General features: G+C 34.1%; 1 protein-coding gene across 5 annotated transcripts in view; it reads right to left on the reverse strand.

The window, feature by feature from the left end:
- Positions 1 to 21618, reverse strand: part of CNOT6L (CCR4-NOT transcription complex subunit 6 like) — a 99556-nt gene that overhangs the window by 31783 nt on the left and 46155 nt on the right. For 4 of the 5 annotated variants that reach the window (XM_045184918.3, XM_053923342.1, XM_045184923.2 and 1 more), the window contains exons 5-7: positions 12458 to 12547; positions 4521 to 4589; positions 1749 to 1906 (exon numbers count right to left, since the gene is read on the reverse strand). In XM_045184918.3, coding sequence (XP_045040853.1) covers positions 1749 to 1906; positions 4521 to 4589; positions 12458 to 12547 — 317 coding nt within the window. The remainder of the gene's footprint in view (positions 1 to 1748; positions 1907 to 4520; positions 4590 to 12457; positions 12548 to 21618) is intronic. The other variant, XM_053923343.2, reaches the window with a different exon arrangement.

Genomic DNA, 21618 nt, shown 5'->3' on the forward strand with positions numbered 1-21618 from the left:
TTATTTTTGACCCACAAAATTTTTTAACAAATCCTTCCAAATGAAAAAATCAAGTGTGAAGATAACGATTTATGTATGGTAATGCTCATAACAACATGGTTTTATAACATACCTAAATGTCCAACAGCAGGGAAAATGATAAATCAATTAATATATATTCATATAATTAATTTTGAAAAATTTTAGTAATATATAAAGTTCATTAAGTGCAATAAACAAGAAGGAAAATATGTCAACAGTATGATGTCGACTTTATTTTAAAAATGCATCTGCAAATAAGTGCATAAGAATGTGCACAAGGCACAGTCTAGAAGTTCTAACATAGCAGCTATCTTTGGGATATGAAATTAGGTGTTTCTTCCATCATATTTTATATTTTTTCAAAATGTTCAACTTCTCTACAATTAACAATTTATAAGGTAGTGTTTCTTTTATAATAGGAAATATATTTTGGTATATAGGTGTGTATGACCTACATTTGAAAAATCAATTCTTATTAACATATTCTGCCAAGTCTACTCCCCAGATTTTAGAATAATAATTTTAATTTTTTAAATTACCACTTCTGATAATATAACATTTCTCACTTTAAAAAATTTTTTAAAATCAAATTCATTGGGGTGATATTGGTAAGAGAATTTTTTTATTATGGTGTTTTTATCCCTCAAAGTATACTTTTACTTAGAAGAGTGTGAGGCTGTTATTACTGCAAATACTAAATCAAAACAGAGACAAGTAATAATAAGCCTAATTTTGTTTGTTTCCTCATCTCCCCAATTCTGTGTCAGTCCTCAGTGCTGAAAAGAAAATTTAATTTTTGAAGATTTTTATTTCTTACTATTTCCCAGGAAATCATTTAAACTATGGACAACATAAAAAGAAATTGTCAAAGTGTACCATAAAAATATTTAAAAAGTAATAATTTCTTTTCAGGCTATGCTGAAAAGATTTTATATGCTTTGAAAGTTGCTAAGAAAAAAGTTACTAAAAATTACTATAAAACTTTCTTGGCTATTCATTAGCTAAGTGTTGAAAAGAAACATATTTCAATGAAAGGCACTTCTTCAGTTAAATTTATTATAACAAAGTGTTATAAACAGAAGAACCTAATTTTCAGATGTAGGTTTTAAAATAAGGCAAAATTGCATGATTTATAGTGCAATATTTTTAAATGTTTAAAATGTTTATCATTAAGGAACAACAGTGGGAAAATGATTTTTTTACAAATTAAAAGTTAAATTCATATGCGTAAAAAAACCACAATCTTCTGCAGTTTTTTGTTTTGGCACTACCAATAATTTGTGGATGAGATGAATTGTTAACATGAATAGTTCGTGAGATAATTTTCACTTAAGAAAATAGTAAACAAGTGTAAATGGATGGTTGTACTTAGCAAAATAGTTTCACTGTGGAAACTTCTTACGTGCTTATTAAAATTGTCCACTTTTAAAAAATTTGTGGCATGGCTAATATTATGAATAGTATGCTAATATTTCTTTTTCAGGGGTTAAAATCATTAATTTGATATATCAATGGACTTGTAAAAGTCTGTTAAATTTGACAAATGATAACTGTAAAAATCTTTCTATAAAACATATTTCAAAAAAATAAAATAAAATAAAATAAAATAATCCATTTTTTAAGAGTAGAGAAAACAATTTTGCTTTGTACACAGGATCTCTCCCAGAAGATCTTTTATTTTTAAGTTCACCTTTAACTTAAAGACAATTCAATTTCTATTGTGTTACCTGAAGACTAATGATATCTGCGTCACAGTTAACAATTTCTTCCATAATTCCCTTTTTCCTGTATTCCCAGTTTAATGCCCAGGATGGGCAATAGCCATATAGCTGCCGGGTAGCGTATTTATCACATAACACATTGTAACACATAACCGTGAATGATGCTAAGAAGTAGGGGAAAAAAACAACAGACAAAGGGAAAAAATTAGGCAACTTTTTCTAAAGCAATTATAATGTGCACAAGCACACAGGGCACACAAATATACTCAAAATATCTCATTGTGAAATGCCTCAGGCAAGAATGTATTACTTGATATCCATAAAAGCTACTGGAGTCCATCACACAAAAGCAATTTTACTAGAGTTAAACTAACAGTTCACATTTGAGATTTTTAGGAAATTTATTTTAATAGATAAAAATACAAATTTTTAAATAAAAATGCTAATTTTTACACATAATTTGTTGAGCAAAGCTTCTTTATATAACTGAAATAAAAGTAAATTTTAGTTTTGTTCTCTTTAAAAGGTTCTAATTTCATCAAATTTTACTAATAAAATGTCCACACAGTACTTTTTTGGACCTCTTACTGCTCTCACTGCTCTGAGCCAGATCAACATGGACTAATCAAGGTAAGTTATAAAAGAATCCTTGTTGCCAAATCAAGTCGTTCATTTCTGAAATTAAATTCTCATTTTAAAAGGCCCTTGAACTATAAAAAGACTGTGAGCAAACTAATAGGTGGGAGAACCTAGTTTGTATTCTTGCTACTCAAAAGTGTGCTCTAAGGACCAGACATCAGTTACCTTACAAATGAAGAATCTTTGGTCTCCCAAAAACCTATTAATTCAGAACCTGCAATTTAACAAAATTATCAGGTGATGCACATAACATGCGTATCAGTTTGAAAAGTCAGTAGCTTAACCAGTAATTCTTTGTCCTCGCTGTCTATTAGAATCAGTTTATAGAGCTTTAAAAACAAATAAGAACAGCTGATATCCAGGGTTCTATTCCAGACAAATTAAGTCCATATAGTAGTACCTTGATATTCATATTTATAAAAAGTATCCCAGATGATTAGAATGGGCAGACACAGTTGAGAATCACATACTTTACTAAAAGGTGAGAAATCCAAGTAAAAAAGTAACATGATTAAAATTGTTTCAGATTCAGATGATGGTAAAAGAATTAAGACAAACTTAGTTCAATGGTCCCCTAGGGATCTGACTGGTTGCAATTTTGTATACTGGTACCTTTTTCACTCTTTGGTACTTATTCTTATATAGTTTAACACTGATAATTTTGTGGCTATAGATCACCCTTAACCATCATTATTTATTATCCACATCTCCCTATGCACCAGAAATAAAAGGCATTTTTAATATCTTGTTTTAGCACTCAGACTCTACTCAGGGAAGCACCATACATCTCAAGAAAAATCCATACTTGTTTTTCAATAAGAAAAATCCAAGAACACATTAACTCTGAGAATTCAACAACCAACTGAAAATGTGTTTCTGTTGTTTCTTTTCCTAATGGAACTGTAGTTATGCAATAATAAGAATGCTTTTCTTCAAAATTATGTTCTCTCGTGCTCGAAAAGGGATTGCTTTGACTAACTCGAAAATGGTGTTTTTAATACCAGAAAGGAACTAATTAATTGCACATTAGGGAAGGCTAAACATAAAATCAATCTGCATAACTTAAGGCTTTGTAGAAAATCTTAGGTACTTTTTCACTCCATCAATGTATATCCTGATAACAGAATGTTATTTGTGATAGCATTGACACAATGCCTCTTAACACAGGCTGATACTGTGGATCTAGCGTGTGGTGGCTTTAAAATTATTACCTCTGGAAGACAGAAATGTATTATAATATTTCTCAGTATTATTAAAATACAAATAGAACTATGAAAATGTTATACTGCCCATATTTCCCAATATCAAAACAAATGATTTTTTCCTGAATCCTCTTACTTCATAACTAAAAAAACTCCCCTCACAAACAGAAGGGCTTAAAAAGTACAGAATAAACTCTGTGATTTACCCATTAAAAATCATTAAAGAATCAGTATTCAGAGATTGGTTTAATCTTCACATTAAAACAGTAAAATTTTTATTTCAGAATTTTATAATGAAATTAGACATCATGGAAACTATTATTCTTGTGATTAAAAAGAAGGCAATTGGAGAAATACCAATTTATAACTTTTTAAAAGTAGAATTCCCAATCATAACATGTCTTAATAAGCAGTAAAAAAACCCTATAAATGATGTCAAATCATTACTGGTCTCCACAAAGAAGTAATAAAGGTTTATATATTCTACATTACTGCAGTTCTAGAAGTGCTAAATCATATCCTTAAATTGTTCCAATGCTCAACCTGTACCATTTCTGAACCATTGGCTTAGTATTATATTTTGTTTCCAATATAGCGAATAGGGATTCATTCTAAATTATTCTCTCACAAGTGTTATAAGTCTACCTGCTCAAGAAAAATGTAAGTACCTAAGTAGGTTAAATTTTTCAGAAGATTCATTATTACTCTTTTTTTCCCCTTTACATCTCCTAGTACCCTGTGTGAAGATGTCATTCTAACACAGGATAGCCATTCTAACAGGAATCATTTTAAAACCAAGAGTTGCACCACTGTGAAAGATAGGAGATTCTTGTACATAAGCCATCAATAAAATGAAGGTCTGTTCATTACATCACAATGCCCAAGTGGCATGTCAAGTATTTATTTAAAAAGTCAAGGAAAGATAAAAACTATTTACCTGATGGCAGAATTTGGTCTCGTTCTTTTAATGTAATCCATGGCCTCGGAGGAAGCTGCTCTGGATGAACTAAAAAGATAAAAGTTTAACACAGTCGATTACTAAAATCAGCATCATTTACTTTACAGTATCAAATCAACTTGTTTTCTCTTCAGCTGTAATGACCCACAAACTGACTTAAAAATATAATGAAAATTTATAAGCCAAAGGAAGTTTAAGAAGAGCAATGCAGAAAACACATAACTAATACACAAAAAGAATATTAAGAAACTCAATGACACTTCCACTTGCATAGCATTTATGAAAAGTAACTATTTAAAACCTTAATTAAGTTTTTACATCTTAATTACACATTGACTTAGCCTTGTTTCCTGCTAGGAAATCAAACCTAGGTGAAGTTCCAACATATTGATGAACTAAAATACTCAAAAATTTTTTTTTTAAATCCTACCTAAGGATGTACGTTTATTGATTTTGGCAGGGTGGTGGGGTGGGGGGCGGCGTGGAGAGAGAGAAACTTGATGGAGAGAGAAACATTGATCAGTTGCTGCAACCTTTTGGTATGCTGGTGTACCAGGATGGCACTCCAGCTAACTGAGCCACTGGCAAAGGCAAATACTCAAATTATCTTTAAAACAGAAAACAACACATATGAATATGTAGTAAAAATTAATATGTTTTCTTAATTTCCTAATTTAAATCTTTTATAACATCGATGCAAAGCAAGAGATTAAAAAAAAGAACTAGATTATACAGAAAATGGCATTGGTCAAACATTAATTGGTCAGATATGGTTATCAATACCAAGGAACTAAATATTACCCAACTATCAGATGAAAGATAATTCATCGAGATTCAACAAATCCCTTTTCTTCTTTCTTTTAAAAACATTTTCAATTACAGAACAATCTGAAGCAAGTTTGCAGATTTGCCCGGGGTATTATTGGCTGAGAAATGCATTTCTTTAAAACAAAAACATGCCATCTTCATCCAGCTACAGAAATTTTCACGAAAGTATCCAAGATTCTGAAGTATCACTTTAACTAACCATTCTTGTATCAAAAGTCTACCTAAAGGATGTCTGTTTTAGCACCTGTACTTTTCATAACGCCTGCACCAATATACAGTCCCACCACAGTGCACAAGGGGTCCCTTTTCTGCACACCCTCACAGCACTTGTTATTTCTTGGGGTTTTTTTTATAATAGCCATTCTAACAGGTGTAAGGTGATATTCGTTATGGTTCTGATATGCATTTCTCTGATGATTAATGGTGTTGAACATCTTTTTATGTACAGTCACATTAATGTCTTCTTTGGGAAAATGTCCATTTAGATCTTCTGCCATTTTTTAATTGGATTGTTTGGGGTTTTTTGCTATTGTAGGAGGTTTTGGATATTTTTTGGATATTAGTCTTTTATCAGATATATGATCTGCAAATATTTTCTCTCATTCAGTAGTTACCTTTTCATTTTCTTGATGATTTCCTTTGTTGTGCAGCTTTTCAGTATGATGTAGTACTTACATATTTTTGGTTTTGGTGTCAGATTCAAAAAATCATCAGCCAGACCTATGTCAAGGAGCTCACCGTCTATGTGTTCATCTAGTTTTATAGTTTCAGGTCTTATTTTCAAGTCTTTAATCCATTTAGAGTTAATTTGTGTGTATGGTGTAAGATAGTGGTTGAGATCCATTCTTTTACATGTGGCTGCACAATTTTCCCAGCACCATTTATTAAAGAGCCTGTCCTTTCCCATTATATTGAATATATTCTTGGCTCCTTTGTTGTAAATTAATTGACCACATATGTGTGAATTGATTTCTGTAGTTTCTATTCTGTTCCATTGACCTATGTGTCTGTTTTTATGCCAGTACTATACTGTTTTAACTACTATGGCTTTGTAATATAAGTTTAAAATCAGGGGGGCATGATACCTCCAGCTTCTTTTTCAAGCCTGCTTTAGCTATTTTGGTTTTTTTTGTGTGTGTGGTCTCATACAAATAATACATATGATTATTGTTCTAGTTCTTTGAAAAATATCATTTGTAATTTTGATAGGGTTTACACTGAATCTGTAGATTGCTTGGGTAGTATGGACATTTTAACAATATTGATTCCTCCAATCCATGAACACAAAATATATTTCCACTTACTTGTGTCTTCTTCAATTTCTTTCATTAATGTATTGTCTTCAATATATATGTCTTTCACCCTGGGTTAAATTTATTCCTAGGTATTTTATTCTTTTTGATGCAACTATAAATGGGATTGTTTTCTTTATTTTCCTTTCTGATACTTCATTATTTGTGTATGGAAATGCAGCCCTTTTGTGTATTGATTTTGTATACTTTACCTTTACTGAATTCATTTATTAGTTCTAACAGGTTTTTTTTTTTAACGAAGTCTTTAGGATTTTCTAAATATAATATGTCATCTGCAAATAGTGACAGTTTTGCTCCTTCCTTTACAATTTGGATGTCTTTTATTTCTTTTTCTTTCTTAACTGTTCTTGCTCAGACTTCCAATATTATGTTACACAGAAGTGGAGAGATTGGTATCCTTGTCATGTTGCTGCTCTTACAGGAAATGCTTTCAGATTTTCACCATTAAGTGTGATGTTAGCTGTGGGCTTGTCATTTATGGCCTTTATTATTTCGAGGTTTATTACCTCTATATCCACTTTAAGAGTTTTTATCATAAAATACATGTTGAATTTGTCAAATGCTTTTCTGCCATCTATTGAGATGATCATTTGATTTTATTCTTCCTTTTGTTAATGTAGACGGTGAACCACCTTTACATACCTAGCATAAATCCCACTTGACCATGCTGTATTAAATGTATTGTTGAATTCCATTTCCTAATATTTAGTTGAGGATTTTTTGCAACGATATTGGCCTATAATTCTCTCTTCTTGGGGCATTCTTGCCTGGTTTGGTATTAGGGTAATGCTGACATTATACAGTAAGTTTGGAAGAATTCCCTCATCTTCTATTATTTGGAAGACTTTGAGAAAGATTGGTGTTAAGCCTCCTTTGAATATTTGGTAGAATTCAATAGTGACACCATCTGGTCTTGGACTTTCGCTTGTTGGGAGGTTTTTGATTACTATTAATCAGTCTATTCAGATATTCTGTCTCATCAAAATTCAGTCTTGATAGGGTCTATGTTTCTGGGAATTTATTTCTTCTAGGTTATCCAATTTGTTCTCATATAATTGTTCATAGTAGTTCCTTATGATCCTTTAATGTAATTATTTCTTTGAGATGAAAGGCTCTATATATATCAGTTAAGTCCATTTGATCTAGAGCATTGTTCAATGCTGCAATATCTTTGTTGATATTTTGTTTGGAAGATGTATACATTTTTCACAGTGGGGTGTTGAAATAATTTTGTTGCTATAATTGTGTTGCTGTCAATATCTTTCTTGAAGTCCTCCAAAATTTTCTTTACGTATTTGGGTGCTCCTATGTTGGGTGTATATATATTTATAATGTTTAAGTCTTCTTGGTGGATTCTTCCCTTGAGTATTATGAAGTGACCTTCTGGGTCTCTTTATGGTCCTTTTTTTGTAGACTATTTTGTCTGATATGAGTACTGGTACCCCAGCTTTCCCCTGTCCATTTGCTTGGAATATTTGTCTCCAGCTCTTCACCATTTAATGTAATTATTATTAGGCACGTACTTACTGCCATTTTGTTAATTGTTTACCAGCTGTTTTTGTAGTTCCTCTCTGTTCCTTTCTTTTTTGGCAATGTGGGTGGTTCAATGTTGCTGATGCCAACCACTCTAGCACAGCCCAAGAGAGCCAACCATCCCACACCTCACAGGGGTCAGCAGCACTGGGCATGGTTTGCTCACAGTAATGGAATAACATGAACCTGAAAGGCTGACAAAACCTATATGGTAAACTAAACTGGGCAACTGCCAGCTAAAACTGAGATTTAAAAATCAACAGGAATCCCCTAACATAATATTCCAAGTATCCAAGGTACAACTGAAAATTATTGGTCACACCAAAGATCAGGAAAATCACTACTTACACAAGACTCCAACAAACACCAACAGAGATAATCCAGATGTTGAAATAATCTGACAGATTTTATAGCAGCCATGGTAAAGCTGCTTCTGGAAATAATTACAAATTCTCTTGAGACAAATAAGAATAAAGAAACCCCCAGCAAGGAAGCCCAAGTTACATGTTTTAAAAAGGACCAAATTGGGCACTCAGAAGCCATGTGACAATGGGGTCAGAGATTGGGGGGCAAAGCAGCCACAAACCAACAAATGCCAAGACTTTGAGGTGTCCCCAAAGAACTCAGAGTGAAACCTACAACAGATTCTTCACTGAGCCTCCAGGAAGGAACCAACCCTGCCAACACCTTGATCCCGACATCAGGTCCCCAGAACCATGAGAATTTTAAGTGTTGTTTGTAAAATAAATGGTGCTTTGGCCTTAAGCCTGGATGTCTGGGACATCAGCCTCCCTCACTAAAAGCAGAGTATTTTCAGCCCACTGTATCTTGGGCAGCCAGAGCAGCCACCTGAATGGAGAGAAGTGTTCTCTCCATGGCCAAGGGCAGAGGCCATATTTCTGCCCAGTACGAGAAAGGATGCATCCCATATACTATGCTTCTAATTCACAACCCTCCTAAGGTCCTAGATATCTTAATGTCTTGCTTTATTTCTGTTCTCCCGAAAATTAAAAGGTCTTTCAAAATGAAAAATAAACATATAAAAATAAAAAGGACCAAACTGCAATTATTGAACTGAAAAAATACAATAAACAAAATAACAAAATTCACAGAAAAGGAACAATAATAAAGGTTTAAAAAGATAAAATGATTGAATTTAAGAATCAATAGAATTTATTTAATATGAATAAAAAGAAAATAAACTAAAAAAAGAAAAGTAAATGAAACTTGAGACCTGTGGGACTATCACAAAAGCTCTAAATTCATATAATCACAGACCAGAAGAAGGGGAGAAAGGATGTAGATTTAAACAATTTTCTTAAGAGACTATGACTAAAAATTCCCAAATTTAGTAAATGACATATATCTACAAATTTAAGAAGGTAAGCAAATTTCAAGTAGAATAAACCCAAACAAATCCATACCAAGACACATTATAATTAAACTGAAAATTAAACACAAAGACTCTCAAGCACATCAGACAGAAATTACACCTTACCAATAAGGGAACAATAGGCTTCTTTTCTGAAAACATGGTGGCCAGAGAAATTGGTACACCATTTTTTAAGTGCTGAAAGAAAAGCATCAAACACAAATTCTGTATTCAATAAAATTATCCTTCAGAAATCAAGGGGAAATAAAGATGTTATCAAAAGAAAACTAAGAGGCTTTGTTGCTAGCAGATCTGTCCTTGAGAAATGAATGGCTAAAGGAACCTCTCTTAGCAGAAAGAAAAGAATAACAGAATTAGAATATCAAAAAGAAAAAACAAGGAACAAGTAAAAAAAATAGGAGTTAACAGATCATTCTTCTCCACATGAGCTTCTTACGATGATGGTTGAAGCAAAAATCACATCTGTGTGGCCCTCAGTATAGGTAGGGAAAACACCAGAGACAACTGGGGAGAACCCAAAATACTGGAATTATCTTCTAGAGGATGGGTCTCTTGTAGTACAGGCTTCTTTTGCTAGGTGAGTGTTCTAGGAACCCATCTGTACCATGTACCAGCTGGCGTTGTTGTGAGAGGCTGCACTGGGCTTCGGTGAATTTTTTTTGAAGACTCTTTCAACATGTTTGACCATTTCATGATGGGTGATGTCTGAGTGCACCTTCCCACACTGCACTGAGTGTTCAGCAGTTTTTGACCAAAAAACAGCATAACCCCCGTGCCCCACTCTCCCTATTCACCCGATCTCACCCCGAGCCACTTTTCTTTTCATTTGTTTCCTTGAATGAAAAAGTCTGTAAAGGGAAACATTTTGCTGATATAAAAACGAAATGCCAGAAACACTAATAAAAGGCATCCAAATCAACAAGTTCAAATTAGGAAGCACAAATTGGTAGTTTTACAGAATAGCCACGGGGACGTAAAGTACAATATAGGAAATGGAGTAGCCACAAAATTTATACACATGACTAGCAGACATGAACAAAGTTGTGGGGATTGCCTGAGGGAATAGGGGGTGTTGGGTGGAGAGGGGAAAAGGGGGAAAAATTAGGACAACTGTAAGAACATAATCAATACAACACGATTACAAAAACTGTTTTGAGCAGTGGAAAAAACACTTCAATAGGTGTATGGCATCAAACGGAGAGTACTTTGAAGGTGACTTAAGTTTAAACATGTAAGAACAAATACACAATTTAAAAAAAAATAAATTCTGTCTTTTTGGGGGGATCCCCTCTTGTATATTTAAAAGTGGGAAGGTTGTAGAAACATAAATGGAAGTAAGGCATCAATAATTCACTTGCATGATAAAATACCATTATCAGTACACTATGCTAAGTTGTGATATTTAGAGCGACCACTAAGAAAATTATAAAGAAAAAAAATTATAAAGAAAATGTACTCAAAAACAGCAAAAAAAAAATAGAATCCTAAAATATGTTTAAGTAATCCAAAGGAAAACAAGAAGAGATAAACAAAGGAAGAGGAAAGACAGGAAACAATCAGAAAAGAAGTACTAAAATGGTAGACTTAAGTTACATATATTTACAATTAAACTGTATGTAAATGGTTTCAATACACAAATTATAAGAGTTGAATCTTGATGGATAGATAACAAAACACGATACATGACTCAACTGTATGCTGTCTATAAGTATGAGGATGAAAAAAGACTATACCCACATTAAACAAAAAAGTCAGAGTAGTTATATTATTATCAGATAAAGTATACGTAAGAGCACAGTAAATACTAGAAACAAAGAAGAAGGTCATTACATAATGATAGAAAAGATCAAGCCACCAGGAAAATGTAGCAATCCTAAGTATGTATCTAACAAACAACAAAGCTTCAAAATACAAACCTCAGTAAATTACTCAAACAATAATAAAATACAATAGGAAAGTAAACACTTGTAAATAATCCATGAGTCAAAGACAAAGAATCAAAGTAAACATTTTTAAAAGATTTTACTTATTTATTTTTAGAGAGAGGGAGGGACGGAGAAAGAGAGGAGAGAAACATCAGATTCTTGCACGCCCCAAATGGGGGCCTGGCCTGCAACCCAGGCATGTGGCCTGACTGGGAATCAAACCTGTGACCTTTCAGTTTGCAGGCTGGCACTCAATCCACTGAGCCACACCAGCCAGGGCTCAAAGAGAATTTTTAAAAAGTACATTAAACAGAATGGAAATAAAAAATACAACATATCAATATTTGTGGAATGCAACTAAAATAGATCTGCAAGGTACATTTATAATGCTACATGCTTACATTAATATAAAAGGAAAGGTCTCAAATCAACAATCTTAGTTGTTATGCTGAAGAAGAAAGAGAACAAAATAAACTTAAAACAAGAAAACAGAAGGAAATACTAACATAGAGGGGAGCAGAAAGGTTAAATATGAAAGAACTGAAAAAATAAAGTGTAAATTCTAACCAAAAGAGAAGTGATGTCCTGGGTTCACAGAGGTCATTAGCTAGCTGTGTTGGATAAACTGCTTTACTTTCTGAATCTCAGAATTTGCCTATACAATGCCAGTAAAAATTCCTACCTCCTAGGTTCTTAGAAAGATTAAAGGAGATAATGAAACTAAAGTTCCTTACATATTGCTTGGTTAATAGAAAAAGCATTCAGTGTAGGAAAAGAAGAATATCCCACTACCCCAGGATATAATGGCAGGAATTACATACCTATAAGCACTTATAAAAAATGGTCAGATGCTCTTAAGTAAAATGTAACATATTAATTAATAGTAATATCTGTAGAGTTTATTGCTTTGGCACTAATAGTTACCTGCAAGATTGTCAAGCATAAAGTTCAGTAGCTTTCGGGTTCCATCTGGGTCCTGGTATAAATTGAGAATATCCTGTGATAAAGGATTGCCTAAAGCAGGAGACAAAAATACAATATGTAAGACTTATATTAGTAAGACCAGACCAAAAAACATAATTTTCTATAGTGAATTTTACTATATTTAATCTAAACATAAATAATGTGAATTTAAAGAAATGCTCTGGGAGAACCAAGATGGCGGCGTAGGCAGACACACTGCGCCTCCTCCCACAACCAGAACTGACAGAAAATCGAACAGCAAGGAAGTCCGACACCAAGGAGATAAAAAAGAAACATACATCCAGACTGGTAGGAGGGGCAGAGACGGGCACCCGCGCAGAGAGGACTCGTGTGACTGTGGTGGGACCGAGACTGGCCGAGTGTGGGATGAAAGGGGCAGGCAGCCTGACCACTAGCAGACCCTGCGGCCCTACATTCGCACACAGATAAACAGAGAGGGCCCGACTCAGAGTGGCAGAGAACGGGGCAGGCAGAGCAGCGGGTAGCACCCCGCAGCCCCACATTCGCACACAGATAAACCAGGATGAACGGTGGGGAGCGAAGCAGACTGCGTAACCCAGGGCTCCAGCGCTGGGAAATAAAGCCTCAAACCTCTGATTGAAAACGCCCATGGGGGGCTGGGGCGGCAGCAGGAGAGACTCCCAGCCTCATAGGAGAGGTCGCTGGAGAGACCCCCGGGGGCCTAGAGTGTGCACAAGCCCACCCACTTGGGAACCAGCACCAGAGGGGCCCAATTTGATTGTGGGTAGCCGAGGGAGTGACTGAAATCCAGTGGAGAGTGGAGCAGCTGCCATTGCTCCCTCTCGGCCCCTCCCCCACGTACAGCGTCACAGCGCAGCAACCAGCGTTACCCCGCCCCACCCTGGGAACACCTAAGGCTCTGCCCCTTTAAGAAACAGAAGCGCCAAGACCAAAAAAAAAAAAAAAAAAAAAAAAAAAAAAAAAAAAAAAGGCCCAAATGACAGGACACTTCAAAGCTCCAGAAAAAATACAACTAAGCGAGGAAGAGATAGCCAACCTATCAGGTGCACAGTTCAAAACACTGGTTATCAAGACGCTCACAGAATTGGTTGAAATTGGTTGAAAACTAGATGAAAAAATGAAGGCTATGCTAAGAGAAACAAAGGAAAATGTACAGGGAACCAATACTGATGGGAAGGAAACTGAAATCAATGGTGTGGACCAGAAGGAAGAAAGAAACATCCAACCAGAAAAGAATGAAGAAACAAGAATTCGGAAAAATGAGGAGAGGCTTAGGAACCTCCAGGACATCTTTAAACGTTCCAACATCCGAATTATAGGGGTGCCAGAAGGAGAAGAGGAAGAACAAAAAATTGAAAACTTATTTGAACAAATAATGAAGGAGAATTCCCTAATTTGGCAAAGGAAATAGACTTCCAGGAAGTCCAGGAAGCTCAGAGAGTCCCAAAGAAGCTGGACCCAAGGAGGAACACACCAAGGCACATCATCATTACATTAGCCAAGATTAAAGATAAGGAGAGAATCTTAGAAGCAGCAAGAGAAAAGGACACAGTTACCTACAAAGGGGTTCCCATAAGACTGTCAGCTCATTTCTCAAAAGAGACCTTACAGGCAAGAAGGGACTGGCAAGAAGTATTCCAAGTCATGAAAGGCAAGGGCCTACATCCAAGATTACTGTATCCAGCAAAGCTATCATTTAGAATGAAAGGGCAGATAAAGTGCTTCTCAGATAAGGTCAAGTTAAAGAAGTTCATCATCACCAAGCCATTATTATATGAAATGTTAAAGGGAGTTACCTAAGAAAAAGAAGATAAAAAATATGAACAGTAAAAATGACAGCAAACTCACAGTTATTAACAACCACACCTAAAACAAAAACATAAGCAAACTAAGCAAACAACTAGAACAGAAACAGAACCACAGAAATGGAGGTCACATGGAGGATTATCAATAGGGGATTGGGAGGGGGAGAGAGGGGGGAAAGGTACAGAGAATAAGTAACATAAATGATAGGTGGAAAATAGACAGGGGGAGGGTAAGAATAGTGTAGGAAATGTAGAAGCCAAAGAACTTATAAGTATGACCCATGGACATGAACTATAGGGGGGGAATGTGGGAGGGAGGGGGTAGGCAGGATGGAGTGGAGTGGGGGGGGAATGGGACAACTGTAATAGCATAATCAATAAATATATCAAAAAAAAGAAATGCTCTGATATTCATAAAGAAAAACTTCAAGAGTTATTTTGCCCACATGCCACTATTTATATTATATCCTTATCATTTGTTTGTGAAAATCACATGTATACATACAAATAATCATATAAATATTAATCTTGGTCCATTCTTAGGTAATATCACAACTTGACACTTGAAGTAACCCATTATAGGTTCTATATTTATCTTTGAGGACAATATTTTAAGTGAAAAACAAAAAGCCTATGAGAAAGAATGAATGATATAAAAGAGAAGAAGAGTCATCCTAGTTGGAATGTTTATATTACATATGAGAAAAGGAAGATATTTCAAGTTAACAAGAAAACCTGTTACCAAGATGAGTTAGTAAAATGTGAGATGAAAGTAAGGACTGAGGATGGGAGATAGGGGTAGGTGAGGTGGGGGAGCGGAGGAATGGAGACAACTGTACCTGAACAACAATAAAGAAAAAGAATTTTTTAATGATACTGATCAAGGATATCTGAGTACTAAGAATACAGATTTATCCTACTCTTACCAAAAGACAAGATATTGTTAACAGTCTATATACTCACTTAAGAAATAAAGGTGGTATTTGTTAAGACAAGCATGCAATAGTCTGGCAAAGAGATTTGAAAAAACAAAACCCATGGAAATTCCATAAATGCAGGTTCTAGGTATTAAAAAAACAAACAAAATCTTCAATGCAATACCCAGCCACCAAAATGGATAAAATTACAAAATGTTAGAAAGAAATGTGCAGTGCTTGAAATTCTCAGAAATTGCTGGTGGGTGTGGAAAATTGTACAACTACAGTGAAAAATCTAGTTAGCAGTTTCCAACAACATTGAAAGCCGGAAAAGGAACTGTTCTGGGGTGACAAAATGCTTTATATCTTGAGTAAGGCAGTGGTTACATGTGTGTAAATTTTATCAAAATTAGTCAAGCTGCATAACTTTAGTATACTCAATAAAGTGTAGGGAAAAATATGATGAATGAATTAGGCAGTAGATTACATACAGCTGAAAACAAAATTAGTGAAAAGAAAAAATACCACAGAAATTACCCAAAAGGCATCACTAAGAATCAAAAAGATGTAAAACATGAGAGAGTAAAAGATCATTAGAATAAAAAATCTTAATATACATTAATTGGAGCTGTAGACATAAAGAACAGAACTATCAGTAAATCAGTAAAGGTGAAGACCAGAATGATACTGTACACCAACTTGACTGATATTTATATAATATTCTACTCAAAAACAGAAAAATATGCATTCAATTGCACATGAATATCATACTTCTACATTATCCATGGGTCAAACAAGTCACATGGGAATTTAAAATGTTTTAACTAAATTAAAATAAAAAACACATTATCTAAATTTGCAGGATGCAGCTAACTTGGTGTTTAGAGCAAAATTTATGGCATTAATGGTTACATTACAAAATAAAGATCTAAAATCAATTATCTAATTTCAATATTAAGAATCTGAAACAATAAGAGCAAATGATCCCCAAAGAAACCAGAAGGAAGAGAGAAAAAAATCAATAAAACTTAAAATAGAAAAACAAGAGATTACTACTGAACCCAAAACATTGAACTCTGAAAAAGAGGCAATAAATTGATAAACCTATCTTTGACCAGGACAAAAAGACACAATTATAAATATTAAGAATCAAAGAGGGAACAGCCCATTAGACAGTAAAAGAAAAAGGAGTATTAAAAAAATACGCCTATATATTCAACAACTTAGAAGAAATGAACAAATTCCTTGAAAGACAGAAATTACCATAACTCACTCAAAAAGAAATGGATAAAAAATGTGGAAAAAATGGCAAAGTAAGAACCTCCAAAAATTTGTCCCTTCATAAAAGCAGTAACAACAACAACAAGCAAAAATTGTCAGAATCAACTACCTCAGAACTCTGGAAATTAACCAAATGATTGCAGCAATCCAGGGAGTATTTACTCAGGAAAAAAGACCAATATGGGTAAAAACCGTGATTTGTGGAGTTTTAACTTCTCCTGGTCCCTTCAGTGCCAAGGCAGCTACCAAAACCAAAGCCAAGCTGCAGACTTTCGAAGTCTCATTTTCAAAGACTGGCCTTTATCTGACCTGAGTGCTTGTTCCTTGACTCTTGCCAAATGCCAAAAAAGACTTCTACTAGAGGGGAGAGAAAGGTTTTGGGAGCATGTTTGAGGAAACCATTAATGAAAAATGTTTTAACTTTCTGGCTACCTGACGTCATTGGAAGCAAATGAAGCAAACAATAGACTACCCAAAAAACTTAAAAGCTTGGAAATAAGGTACCAATAGGGGCTTTGAAAAGCTCTTACATATTTGGGGGAAGCCAGAAGACCATATGTATATGGAGCACTACACACATGCTTAGGAAAAAACTAAAAACAGCCTAGCCTATCACCACTTTCTGACCTTCAGGCTATGCACAAATATAAAGTGAAGGCTAAGGCAGACTTACAAACTTCCTGGCTGAGTACTGAAGGTGTACTCAGGCATTCCAAAACACACACAGAATCACTTAGCCAAAAGTGGAAGATTTATTGGTTCTGGGCATTTAAGGAAATCTCTGACCACCAAATTAAATGAAGGGCTTGCCCTGCCTGGTATGGCTCGGTTGGGTGTTGTCCCACAAAGCAAAAAGTCACTAGTTTGATTCCTGGTTGGAGCACAAGCCTAGGCTACAGGGTTCAGTCCCCAGATGGGGCGAGAGGCAACCATTGATGTTTCTCTCTTACATCATTGTTCATCTCCCTCTCTCCCTCCCCTTCTCTCTAAAAATAAATAAATAAAATCTTTTAAAATAAATTTAAAAAGGGCTCAATGGCCATACACGGTAAAGAATACAAACTTCACAGAATCAGTTATAAGGCCAGTAAGGCAACAAACAACAAAGTAGCAACAACAAACAACACTGAGAAGGAGAGAGATTCTGATTTCAGAGTTGCCACATTACTTAAAATGTCTAGTTCTTAACTGAAAAAATAATGAAGCATGCAAAGAAATAAGAGAGTATGTCCCATACACACAGGGGGGGAAATGCAATTAATATAAATTGTCCCCAAGGACAATAAAAACCACAGCAAGGACTTACTGGAAAAGACTTTAAAAATACAATATTTTAATATGTTCAAATAGCTAGAGAAAATCATGTCTAAAGAATTAAACATTTAAGAATAGTGTCCCACCAAATAAAGAATATTAAAAAATAGAAATTATAAAAAAGAACAAAATTAAAATTATGATGTTAAAAAATACAATAAAAGAGCTCAAGAGCAATATTAGACAGGAAAAAGAAAGGATCTGTGAAATTTCAAATTGAGGTTATACAGTCAAACAACACATCAAATGTACCAGCAGAAGCATAATAGAAATCCCAGAAGAGGAAGCAAGAAAAATACAGAAAAAATTTTTGAGTATATAGTGGCCAAAAGCATCTCAAATTTGATAAACAATATACGCATCCAAAAAGCTGAACAAACTCCAAGTAAATTAAAATGAAAGAGATCCACACCCAGGCAAACTGTAGCAAGACTGTGGGAAGTCAAAGACAAACAGAATCTTGAAATCAATGCAAAAGGAGTGACTCATGTACAGATCCTCAATAAGATCAACATGGCTGATTTCTCATCAAAACCCATAAAGGCCAAAAGACAGTAGAATGACATATTCAAAGTTGAAAAGAAAAAAGAACTGTACACCAAAATTCTGTATGTAGCAAAAATAGCCTTCAAAAATAAAGAATTAAGACATTCTCAGATAAACACGAATTGAGTGAGTACATCACTAACAGACATATCACTACAAGAAATACCAAAGGGATTCCTTCAGAATGAAATAAAAGGACAATGACAGTAACTTGAATCCATATGAAAAAATAAAGAGTACTAGTAAAGGTAACTACATAGATACATACAAAAGACAATTTAAATGTAATTTTTGTTTCTTACTCTTTTTATTCTTATAAGAGACAACTTTACTCATATAAGAGCCACCTGGCCATGGCCTTTTTTAATATTATTGATGGTAAGTTGATATTAATCCATGTTAGATTGCTCTAAATTAAGATGTTAATTGTAATTTTCAGGGTAACCACTGAAAAAATAAAATAATATAGCAAAAGAAACAAGGAAATTTAATTGGTACACTGGAAAATATCCATTTCATAATAGTCATTAATTGAGGAACAAAGAAACAAAAAGGATATCAGACATAAAAAACAAACAGCAAAATGTCAGACATACATCCTACCTTACTGATTTAATGTATCAGTAAATACATTAAAAGTGGATTAAATGCTGATTAAAAAGCAGAGGTTAGCAGGATAAATAATAAAACATAATTCACTATATCCTGTCCACAAGAGATACACTATAGATTCAAAGGCACAAAGAGGTTGAACGTAAAGGTATGCCATGCAAACAATAACCAAAATCAAGCTGGAGTGGCTGTACTAAGGATAACCACAATGTCCTGTATCAGTGAAAAACATTGAATTACTAGTTTAAAACATTGCAACAAAGAAAACTCTAGACCCATATGGTTTCACTGGAAAATTTAACTGATCATTTTAATCAGTTTAACAATAACCCACAACCTTCGGACCAACTTAACTGATCATTTTAAAATACAGTAATACAAATATATGCAAACTCTTCCAGAAAATAGAAGTGTTAAAAACACTTTCCAACTCATTTTAAGAGGGCAGCAGTATCTTCAAATCAAACCAAAGACATTGTAAGAAAAATGTTATAAAACAGTATGTATTATCATCATAAATGTATAAATCCTGAAGAAAATATTAGCAAAGCAAATCCAACAACATATTAAAGAGAGAATAGATAATGAGCAAGTAGTATTTAAAACGGAAATAGGGATTAACGGAAGAACATTTATGTACAACCCATGGACACAGACAATATGGGGACTGGCTTGGGGAAGGGAGAGCGTGGGGCTGGGAGGAGGTGAAGAAAGGGAGAAAAATTGGGAACTATAACAGCATAAACAATAAAAATAAAGTTAAAAAATAAAATGGGAATAAGGGTAATGAAAAAATACAATAAAAAAGGAAAAAATAAAAAAATAAAATGGGAATAGAAGATTGGTTTTATATTTGAAAATCTATCAACATAACTCAGCATATAAACAGACTAAAGAAGAAAAGTCATCTCAACACCTCATCGTAACTGCATATATCTGTCAACATTCACGAAAGGGGTGAATTTCACCAAATATAAACTACAGCTCAGTAAAAAATGTTACTAAAATTTTTACTTTAAAAAATATATTCAAGGTAAGGTTTCAATTATATATCTAATAATTGATTATTAGATATATGGAAAATCCTAGAAACAGACCTAGACATAGCTGGTATGAGAGGTTACTTTGCTGATCAGTGAGAAAAGGGAAAACTCTTCACTAAATGTTGCTTAGACAATTGGTTATTCAGAAGGAAAAAAAATCAGACCCCTCCCCAAATTATACCCCTCATATCATACTCAAATTCAATTCCAAATGAATAAAAAAATTAACTGTGAAGAGCGAAATTTCACAAAACTTTTAGGAGGTGATATAGGAAAATGTATTTCTGGCCTGGGGAAAGGCAGGATTTATTTAACAAGACATACTATGTACTAACTATGAAAGGCTTTAAAATTCAACTACGATAATAATATCAAATCTATCCATTAAAAGATACCAATAAAGAAAAGCTACAGAGTGGGATAAGACATTCACAATACAAAATAGACAAAAGTGCCCTGACTGGTGTGGCTCAGTGGATTGAGTGCAGGCCTGTGAACCAAAGGGTCATCAGTTAGATTCCCAGTCAGAGAGCACATGCCTGGGTTGTGGGCCAGGTCCCCAAGTGGGGGGTGCACGAGAGGTAACCACACATGGAAATTTCTCTTTCTCCCTTCCTTCCCCCCATCTAGAAGTAAATAAATAAAATCTTAAAAAAAAAAGAAAAATGAAAACTCTATTACTTTTGGGAGTGCATTTTAGTATAACTACTTCGTAAAACACTATGGCATTACCAATAAAGCTAAGGATGTACAGGCCTCTACAAACCAACAATTCTACTCTTAGGAAATCTATAGGAGACACACCTAAGAATGTTCATGGCTGCATTGTTTATAATAGCCAAAAAGGGGATGGGGGACTAAACATCTATGGTAGAATAAATTATAGCATATTTACATATCAGAATACAACACAGCAATGAAACAAATAAACTACAATTACATGCATGCATAAACATGGCTGAATCATAAAAAGGCTAAAAAGAAGCAAGTCATAGAAAATTACAGTCAGTACAATTCCATTTATATAAAAGTTAGAACACCTATAACAGATACATATATAACCCCAATATCTGGCACATAATAGGTGCTCATCAATATCTGTTGAATGACTGAAAGAAAAGTAAAGGAATAGCTAACACACATTCAGGACAGTACTAACCTCTGAAAGAAGTAGTGAAGATGTTATTAGGAAAAGGCACAAAGGAAACTTAAAATGCACAGAAAGTCTACAACATGATGTGATTATGCCTACTTCCCAATAATCTCACCAACAGTTATTTAATAAAATTTTTGGAATTCTTCCAAACTGATAGGTGGAAACTGAGTATGGTTTCAATTTGCATTATTATTATGCATAAGGTTATCAACTCCCTATATTTTTATAGCTATTTGTGTATCCTCTTATATGAACTATCAATATGCTCTGTAATAGATTGTTCTCTTACTGATTTCCAGATCTCTTCATTATTCAACACAGAAATAAGTACTTTGACTCTTTATGAATGACAATTAGATTTTCAAAGTGCATTTTTAAAAAAGGTACTCAGAACGTCAGTTAATGAGTGTATAGTCATTCATCTTATTTCCTTTAAAATACATGT

The sequence above is a fragment of the Desmodus rotundus genome, chromosome 4, assembly GCF_022682495.2.
Source record: "Desmodus rotundus isolate HL8 chromosome 4, HLdesRot8A.1, whole genome shotgun sequence".
Lineage (NCBI taxonomy): Eukaryota > Metazoa > Chordata > Mammalia > Chiroptera > Phyllostomidae > Desmodus > Desmodus rotundus.